Here is a 10,500-nt window from a genome sequence, read left to right on the forward strand (position 1 = left end):
TAAGATGTAGGAGTATTAAATTACTATCTAAATAACTTATTTATTATTATTAATTTATTTATTTTTAACTTAATTGAAAAAAAGTTAACTTGACTGAGGTAAAAAATTGCATTAACTTGTTGCATAGCTTTGGCTAAAATTATAAAACAAATTTTATCCAAAATATTAAACGCGTAAGTCATTGAGTTTCAAATTTAAATTATATATAACCGTAAAAAGGAATAAGCAAAAACAAATAAATTTAAACATGCTTAACTCCTAAAATAGTTTATAAATTATAAATCAAAAATTGAATTATAACTTATAATCAATTTACATAAATAAACATTAATAGAATGATAAATTACAGTAATAATAAGTTTAAATAATTGGCTATGATGATATATAAAAAGAATGTAATAAATTATATATTCAAAATATCAATTAACCTATACAACAAAGACAATGATACCTATTATCTTTATAAATTGTGCAAAAAAATATTTTTTCTAAAATTTACTGTTTTGTGAACTATTCAAAATAAATATACAATAAACAGCTGAATATTATGCATTCTGTAGCTAAACATTTTCTAAAATTTTGAAAAAAAAAATTTATTTTGAAATATGTATATAAATGTTTTATACAACATAAAAAATACAAAAGTAACTATTATTTATTGTGAAGAACACATAAACACTTAAAAAAAAGGTATCAAATTAAAATGCACAATACAATACTTAACATTTAAAAATTAAAAAAAGTAATAAAATACAAAATGAGAAATGAAATAAAATTTCAACATAAAAGTATAACTTTTTTTTGTTTATAACAGTCCATTTGCAATATCATATGCAGAAACTCTTTGTCTTAACACAACAATAGCATTGCGCAGTTTTAGTGCTGGTCCAAGAGGAATGTTTAGTATATCTGTCAAATCTTTTTGAGTTAACATTAAAAATACATCCCCATCAATTTCCTTTATTTGAAAAAAAAAATAAAAGTAAATAAACAGTAAATGATATAAATATATATATATATTATTGATCATAATGGTCATATTGGCCATTAGCATTTTGTAAGAGGGTTAAGTTGGTTGAGGAACACAATATGTGTGAGGGGTGAGGATTCGTCACTAAAAACTGTGGTGGTTACCCATTGGGGATTTACAGACATCGGCCAATGCTTGACCTCAGAACACTTTAGTGATTGAGGTCAACCACCGAGCTACATCAGGCCCAAATTTAAAAATAATATATATATAAAATTATGTACTATATGTTATAGATAAAAATAAAATATTTATACCTGATTTATAAAAGATTTAGATATTTTGATTCGTTCAGAGGGATTATCGTCTGTGTAATTATTAGAAACTATTTTTTCAACAAAATCAGCTACTTCTTTGACAAGCCATTTTCTTGCATCAGTAGTACTAAATATTGGTATGCCTTGTAGAACATTATGTCTGGTCCACACATTAAGCCTTGGAGGTTTAAAAGATCCATAACCATAGCTTGTATAATCATTAACACCTTTAATAATTTCTAATTCGTTCATTGCTTCAACGGCTCTTGTATAAACAGTTTTAGAACGACCATTTGGTATTTTTTTTTTGAATTTATTTTTTAATCTATACCAAACATAAAATGTTTTAATGACATTTTCTTGATATAATTATTGATGAGTATATTACTTGTTATTGATTCTTCTTCTTTTGGGTTTGTTTGAGTTATAACTTTTTATTTTATTTAAGTTCAATTTTTGTTTTTTTTTATCCTCTTGAGGTACAATACTCACAGAATTTGAAAAACTAGACATACATTTAAATTTATATTAAACAATAAATCAAACAAGTATAAAGTAAATACATAGATGTAAAAACAATTTTTTTTAATTACTTTTCAACTGAAAGTGGAATGTCTCCAGGTTTTAATCTATCAGGAATTTTTGACATCCCAGAAATTGATGTTTTCCATGACTCAAATTCATATGGACACTCTTTGGCAAATACATGAGTATTTTTGAAACTTTTTGTATTGCCTTTACCATTACAGCCAGGAACTCTGCAACTCCAAAGTATTGCGTTTACTAAAAATACATACAAAAATTATCAATTAATTACATTTTTATAAAATACAACATAATTTTATTTCATATACAAATAAGTTATAAGTGGGGAAATTTGGAGATTGTGCAACTTTTCTTAAGCAGTGGTAAATGTATGGCGTTTTTTTAAATGGCGAACAGTATATTCTGTCAAAGTCCAGTAAAAATGATTGAATAAAAATGTAATTTTTTTTTCTTTTTTATTAATGCCAACACATAATTTTATACTTGAAATCTATTAAACATATTGTGTTATGAAGTATATTACACCCAAGAAGTGTTCATACTTCCTATCTTTTACCATTTATATGTATCAAAAAAAAATTATACTCATCGTAACTTCTACTGTCAGCACTGATCAAACATACTATGGTTTGTATGGCATATTCTAATTATTGCTGTTATTAATTTTAAAATCAGTTAAAATCTTTTAGATTCTGAACGCTCCGATGAGTGTATTGATTTTACAATGATGTGTGTGTGTGTTTTTTTTGTGTCTGTACACGATAAGTAGTCAAAATAATGCTTCGAATTTGGTAAATAATTTTCAAATTACAATTAATAAGCGAAATGTTAACCTTGGTTAGGTTAGGTTAGGTAAATTAAAACATTTTCAAATAAGTGTGTGATACACTACTGTACAGTAAGTGGGTGACTGTAATTATGGTGTTAAATTTGAATTCAATGATATAATATCATTGTACACGAAAAACAATTCTGAGCGGAGACGGTTTGTCAGCCTAGGATAATTTATATTGTTATTACTAATACTTTAGCCGGTTAAGAGATACACGCCTGCATGTGTTGTCTCCGTCTTACAATATTGCGTAACATAGCAAATTGTATGCTCAGTAGAACACTTATATATACATGGAAATTTTTTATAAATTTCAGACGCTCATTAAAATATGTGTATATGTACACTCAACTTCCACTAACAACAACTTACAGAAACCTTGTATAAGATTTTAAGTTTTTGACCCATGTTTTTATTGACATTAATTAAAAAAAAACTAATAATAATCGAAATTTTTATATGCCTATAAAAAACTCAAAATTAGTCAAAATATTTTGAACATTTTATGGTGTATAGAAAATGCTTATACAAACTGAACGTTTTGTGATCATTTCATGTATCTATGGAAATAGTTTTTGGAGTTACACCAAAAACCAAAATTTATCTAGTCAAAACTGATTTAGCGTAAAAATTCCAGTTTTATAAAAAAAAAGCTTTTGAAAACTTCTGGGAATTTTAAGCTCCTTAATGCACCAACTAGATTCACTTTCCTATTGGAAAAGATACTGAATTTGAAAATCGAAGCATTATGTTAACTACTTATAATGTACACACGCTCAAAAAAACCTACATCATTCAATCTTTGTAAAATCAATACATTCATTGCTCTGCTCGGAATCCAAAATCTATATTATGCACATTTTATACATGGAGTGAAAAATGTATTGATATTACCATGTTTTTTTAAATTTTATTTTATCTGAAGAAACTTTATTTAGTAAAAAAATGTTTCCATCATATCTAGTTTGGTGGGTTAAAATCAAAAACTTCTCTGTACTTAGAAAAAATAATAAGGGAAAAAAACCAACATTAGTTGTTAGAATCTGAATATTATTATTAAAACTAGCTGATTAGCACTTCATTGCTCGTGAAATGTACCAATTCTATATGATTCAAACTTTGATCGATTTGTAATTTAATATTCGGTGTATGGTGTTCAAAATTTATCTTAACTTTTCCATTGCCGGGAATAAAAATTCTGATTCACAGCAGTATATTATCAGGTAGGCAATCTACCTGCTGTTTGTTCGTAAGTGTATGATTTTATATTTTATATGATTTTTTTTTGTATCAAAGTTATACCAAGTTTGTCGTATTCCACCTATGGTGGATTAATATAATCAATTAATATATAATCTTAACCTAACCTAACTTAACCGTACTAATATCAAATGAATAAAAAAAAAAACCACTTTTAAATTAGCCTATCTTCTTCCCAGAGGTCTATTCTACACACAAACATTTGCGATTGATTAATAGTTTTTTTTTTTTGCTAAACTAAATAATTATAATAATTGTTTGAATTATTTATTGTTTGAATGTTATTTATTTTCAGCCGGCAACTATTTCTTACTAAAAAAGGTATAGGTATACAATTTACACATTTTTTAAAATTAAAATTAAAATTAAAAAATTCACACAATATATTTTTATAAATTGTAGCCTATGTGTTATTCTGATGTATAAGCTATGTTATTGTAAAGTTTCATTAAAATCCATTCAGTAGTTTTTATGTGTAAGAGTAACAAACATACTTACTAACTTTTGCGCTTATAATATTAGTAGGATAATTCTTTTGTAACCAAGGTTACTAAAAAGTTAAAGCATATTATATCTTCTCGCACTTTCATTTTTTTATCATAAACTATAATTTCAAATTTAACACATCCATAACAGTGACCTACTCTCAATAATGAGGTACACTCAATCCCTACTATATATATATATATTAAGTTAGAATGACAAAATTTAATTTATAGGAATTAATTTGAATATAACATAAATATTTACCTTTAAATAGTTCAATTGGGTGATTGGTTTTTAAGCACCATCCAAGTGGATGAATATTTGGACTATCGTCTTCAATCCAGTATGCATATATGGGATCAAATCCATCGTAAAGTATTTTAAGTTCATCCCCTTTAACATCTACTACTTTAGCAATTCTTATTAATGAAGGATTAGCAATATCAACTACTTCAATTGCCATGCTATTAGTAAATTCTCGTAATGGTCTACGAAGAAATGCATCTTCTGGTACAGGTTCACTATTCGTTACTTGTAAGTATATAGGCCATGAAAAAGGTCTTTTCCCTCTACAACCTAGATAAATGTCAGTATTAATATAATATAAATTTATCAGAGTAAAAATGAAAAAAAATATAAATATATTTACTATCGTAACCACTAGGTGGACACAAAGTTCGACCATTTTTATCACACCATCCAACTGGATGTATATTAGTTGATGTGATATCCGTCCAATAGTCAAAATCATCTGTCCAACCATCAAAATGAATACGTATACGATTACCCAAAATATCAGCAACAGTAGCAACACATATAAGCTGTTTTGGTAATGTGCGGGTTAATTTATCTAAAGCTTCCAATTTAGCTCCAATACAAAATGAGTGATCTGTGCTACGATTCTAGGTACAAAAACGATATCATATTATTATATATCCATATGTATATGGGATTATTTGTATTATCATCAGATTTACTATTATCAAGTTCTATAATCTATTGTATTGTATCATTATGTTGTTATTACTGTTATTAGTCTTACTGTCAAATTGTTTTTGGTCACAATAACACACAGTCCAAGTAGTAGTCTGTGAACCGTGAATGTGATGTTTTGTATCAAGTAGGTTAAGTTGTGGCGAGTTACAGTAATACAGAATTTCTTAATTACTTGATATTATTATGTTTATTAAACACCCTCAACCCACTTCAAGTTATACGACACTGTATTAACTTCTACATGTATATATTATATACTATATATAGAAATCAATGAAACATAGTTCATATAAAAGGAATCAAGTACGTATAATTCATATAAAAATATATATTTAATTGTGCAACTTACAACAATATATATTGCACTAGGAAAATTCCATTTCGGCGCGGGCAGAACACCAGGCATTCTAAGGTAATCAGTCCAATTGAATGGCAGATTATAATTTTTTGGTGGTTGTAAAGTGCGAGAGTTTTGCTCACACCATCTAGGATAAAACAAATCTGGGCAATTTGCATTTACCCAAAAATCATGTATATCTGGGTAGCCATCAAAATGTAGCTTAATGCGATATCCTGGTAAAAATTAAAATTGAATTAAGTAAATCTTAAATATGAATAAAAATAAACTTAATAATTACCAATAACGTCTACTACAGACATTACACAAAACAATGCTTCATGTTCTGGGTCGATACCTTCTAATCTTTGTCCAACTTTAAAAGGGTTGCTATCATATGGAAAAGGATTATCAAACAATTTTTTTGGAGCCGGTATATAATCAGTGTGTTCCAAATAGCTCGATATTTTTGCACTTTCTATTCCAACCTGAAAAATAAGAAAATGTATACTACTTATTAAACATTAAATTATATATATCATTATACGTTTTGAACAATTGTTGTAGGTTCATTTGGTTTTGAACATTTTCTTCTATTTTGTGATTTTTGAGAAGAACGTTTTACAGTTATTGGTATTGGTGGTGGCATCATGCAGGTCTCATTATCAGGGTTTCCAACTTTACCCAAATCAACAAGTTGAGCTTCATTTTCTTTTTGGAATGATGGTAAACTTTGCTTTCTTTTATTAATTCTACTTTTCAATTTGGCTAAAAGCATTTTTCTATCAATTACAGGTTTATTATTTGGGATTTCTTCCTGTGCTTGTTCAAAGTCACCAGGACTACTATTAGCGATCTTCAGTTTGGTATCAAACTTTTTACATTCCGAGCTACAATACAAATTATCAATCAATTCAGATTCATCTACAATTAATCGACAATATTCATATTGACAACGAAATGGACGTTTTACACAATAAGCTGAAAAATAAAATTTCTTCTTGTAATAATATGGAGTAAGAGTTAATAAATTATAAATAATGTTCTACCTGGATCTGGTTTTCCTTTTTTACTATCTTTTGGAAAAAGTAATTGAAGGGTAGTTGGTTTTGACAGTGGTATTTTATTTTGATTTTCTTTAGCTGCTATATTAATCTTTGGATTCTGAAAAATTACAAGCTTTATTTAAGTACTATTTTCATTAAAAACATCCAATATACCGTACTTTTGGTGAATACACTTTAGTAGGAATTACTTTCATTATTTTATCAGAAGAAACTGTAGCAATAGTACTTTTGGAAGTACTACCATTATTTTTCACAATTTTTATAAAAAATTGTTTACGATCTCCTTTTGATTGTGGTTGGTTAATTGAACTATAAGGTACTAATCTTACGGTGCTTAGATCTTTATTAGAAAAATTACCTGTAATAAAACAAACAAAAATAGTTAGTAGAAGAGAATGTATAATAATTTATAGCTTATACAAACCATATTTTGTGACAGTTAATGGTTGACCATATGTTTTAAGTATTGAAGATTCAGGCCTTGATGACAGTGGAATAAATCCAGATGGAGGACACAATTCATTTTTAACATTAGAATTTAATTTAGTCTTATTATTTTCAATAACCACGTTTGTATGATTATCAATTACATCTTTACTTGTAATAGTATGGGGTATACATTTTTTCTTTCCACTTGTACCGCCAAAATCAATTGTATTTTTAATTTCATTTAACGATGATGTTATGAACGATTGTTCTCTTACTTGTTGAATATGGTTAGATTTTGAAGTATCTGCATTCTTTATTACTTTAGAATTAGGTGTATCTGTATGAGGTTTAAGACTCCTTTTCTGATTTTTAACGAATTTCTTTGAAGAGCATGGAAATAAAAGTTCAAAACGTGTGCTTGATTCGTAGAAGCGTTTGACATTTTCAATAGGTATGTTTTCTGATGGAAATTTGAATCTTCGATTCTTAAATTCCTTGCAGCTAATAAGAAATTTTGAATTCTTATTTTGAATTTTTGGTTTTTCAATTGTATCAAACTTTTCAGCAACTGATATTGGTATAATAGAATTTAATGGTTTTGACGGAGTTGATGCAGAATTTAAGTTTGGAAATGATTGGTTTTTAACCTCTTCTTTATTTATTGTTTTTATTATAACTCCTTTTGAGAGTAAAATCATTTTTGACTTTGGGTCTTTGGAAGATATTATTTTGAACCCTGGTTTCAATGTTGGAACACATTTATTATTAGTAATTTCACCAGGATACAACTTGGGTTGTAACCTTGTAATAATTGTAGTTTTTGGATTGATGCACGTAGTTGCGGGCATTAAAGCAATTGTTGGTGGTTTTTTAATTTGGTTAGACAAAGTGGGAGGAATTAATTTTATATTAGGAAGAACTGCTTTCGGAACAGCAATTTTTTCTAAATTTAAAGAAAAATTGTTTGGTCTTAGATATATATTATTTTCATTTTTCTTAGGTGTGTTTAAAACAAATTTAGTTGCAATCATTTTCTTTAATGGCACCTGTTGGTTGGATATTTTAACATCATTATTATCAACAGTTCTAAAATTTACCTTTTTGTTTTGTTCTTGTACTTTAGTTGATGTAGATTCATTTAATTTGGTAACTTCTATACCACGTGTACTATTGTTTTTATTCAATAAAGTGCTCAAGTCAGGACGAGAAATAAGAGGATCTATATGGTTTTCATTTTTCTTAGGTGCATTAATAAGTAAATTAGTTGCAATCATTTTTGTTAATGGCACACCCCGTTGTATAGATATTTCAACATTATTATTATCGACAATTTGTAAATTTTCAATTTTGTTTAGGTCTTTTACTTTAGTTATAGTAAATTCATTTAATTTGGTAACATCTATATTTTTTTCATTTATTTTAGGTGAACTTTTAACAGAAGTAGTTGCAATAATAGGCTTTACTGGCACCTGTAGTTTAGATATTTCAAGAATTTTAAAATTTTCGGTGTTGTTTTCTTTTTGTTCTTTAGTTGAAGTAGATTCAATTAATTTCGTAACTTCTATACCACTTGTACTACTGCTGTTATCTAGTGAACTACTTGTGCAGTGAAAATCTATATTTTCTTCATTTATTTTAGGTGAATTTATAACAGAAGAAGTTGCAATAATTGGCTTTACTGGCACCTGTAGTTTGGATATTTCAAGAATTTCAAATTTTTCAGTTTTGTTTTGTTCTTGTTCTTTAGTTGAAGTAGATTCAATTAATTTCGTAACTTCTATACCACTTGTACTACTGCTGTTATCTAGTGAACTACTTGTGTAGTGAGAATTTATATTTTCTTCATTTATTTTAGGTGAATTTATAACAGGAGAAGTTGAAATAATTGGCGTTACTGGCAACTGTAGTTTGGATATTTCAAGAATTTCAAATTTTTCAGTTTTGTTTTGTTCTTGTTCTTTAGTTGAAGTAGATTCAATTAATTTCGTAACTTCTATACCACTAGTACTACTGCTGTTATCTAGTGAACTACTTGTGTAGTGAGAATTTATATTTTCTTCATTTATTTTAGGTGAATTTATAACAGGAGAAGTTGAAATAATTGGCGTTACTGGCACCTGTAGTTTGGATATTTCAAGAATTTCAAATTTTTCAGTTTTGTTTTGTTCTTGTTCTTTAGTTGAAGTAGATTCATTTAATTTGGTTACTTCTGTACCACTTGTACTACTAATGACATTTATTTGACTACTTTTGCAACAATTAGAGTTGTTGGGATCTTCTAATGAATCTAAATCCATATTAGTTTCTATGATTTATCAGATCGAAAATCATTTATTTCTTCAGTATGATTACCATTAAACCTGAAAAATATCTTAAAATGATTAAATGGTTTTTGCTATGTTATACATTTGTAAGACAGAGACAACACATGCGGTTGTGGCATCCTCTTAAAAAGCATGTTATGTGGATAGCTCTACTCTAGTATAAGTATTATTAATATTTTTAATCAATTATAAAAAAAAAATAGAATATTTCATTTTAATTCCAACTTATTATGAATAGAATAAAATATTTCATGGCATGTTCTAGATCAAATATTACTTTATAAAAACATCGTTGTTAACTCATCGTCGATGGGCGAGTAATACATCGTATTTCAAAGAGGTTAAATGTTCAGGAGAGGCAAAAACGTGAACACTGATAACATATCAAATTACATGTGTTATTTTTTCATGCTTTTTTTTATGTATAAATCGCAAAATCGATTTTTCATGAGAAACGACGTATTACTTGCCCATTGACGTCATGCACCTATATGGGGCTATATCTAACTAAATGACTGAACACATCAAATAAAAAAACAAACCATATAGGTATTCAAGTCTGTACTAAGATAAATCATTAAATATAGTATGTATATAATACTATTACTAGTGCAGTCTTAGATTTTAATGCGCATTTCAGAACTTTTTAGTGCATTAGCTTGCGATCTTTGGTCATACATCATAACTCTACTTATTATAGTTTTGTACTAATACTTAAGAGGACGTGATAACCGCATGTGTTGTCTCCGTCTAACAAGTGCGTAACATAGCAAATTTTACGCTCAGCAGAACACGTGTAGCTCCGTTAATTTAAGAAGTAGAGTGAATTGACCTCTTATAAAATCTAAAGCTAAGATTATTATCTAGGTAACCTCATATGCTTTTTAGTATATTTTAATTTTAACGCGAGTTATGAGTATTTTAAAATTGTAAATT

General features: G+C 27.5%; 1 protein-coding gene across 2 annotated transcripts in view; it reads right to left on the reverse strand.

Moving 5' to 3' along the window:
- Nucleotides 1-12: 12 nt before the first annotated feature.
- LOC100162352 overlaps nucleotides 13-10,500 on the reverse strand; it is a 15,532-nt gene continuing 5,044 nt past the window's right edge. For both annotated transcript variants that reach the window (XM_008183099.3, XM_001942666.5), the window contains exons 2-13: nucleotides 7,236-9,600; nucleotides 6,970-7,169; nucleotides 6,794-6,908; nucleotides 6,292-6,725; nucleotides 6,046-6,232; nucleotides 5,757-5,980; nucleotides 5,061-5,313; nucleotides 4,676-4,987; nucleotides 1,881-2,070; nucleotides 1,676-1,792; nucleotides 1,288-1,612; nucleotides 13-958 (exon numbers count right to left, since the gene is read on the reverse strand). In XM_008183099.3, the coding sequence (XP_008181321.1) occupies nucleotides 806-958; nucleotides 1,288-1,612; nucleotides 1,676-1,792; nucleotides 1,881-2,070; nucleotides 4,676-4,987; nucleotides 5,061-5,313; nucleotides 5,757-5,980; nucleotides 6,046-6,232; nucleotides 6,292-6,725; nucleotides 6,794-6,908; nucleotides 6,970-7,169; nucleotides 7,236-9,537 (4,812 nt within the window). In that variant the 5' untranslated portion in view covers nucleotides 9,538-9,600 and the 3' untranslated portion in view covers nucleotides 13-805. The remainder of the gene's footprint in view (nucleotides 959-1,287; nucleotides 1,613-1,675; nucleotides 1,793-1,880; nucleotides 2,071-4,675; nucleotides 4,988-5,060; nucleotides 5,314-5,756; nucleotides 5,981-6,045; nucleotides 6,233-6,291; nucleotides 6,726-6,793; nucleotides 6,909-6,969; nucleotides 7,170-7,235; nucleotides 9,601-10,500) is intronic.

This window comes from Acyrthosiphon pisum, chromosome X, assembly GCF_005508785.2.
Source record: "Acyrthosiphon pisum isolate AL4f chromosome X, pea_aphid_22Mar2018_4r6ur, whole genome shotgun sequence".
NCBI lineage: Eukaryota > Metazoa > Arthropoda > Insecta > Hemiptera > Aphididae > Acyrthosiphon > Acyrthosiphon pisum.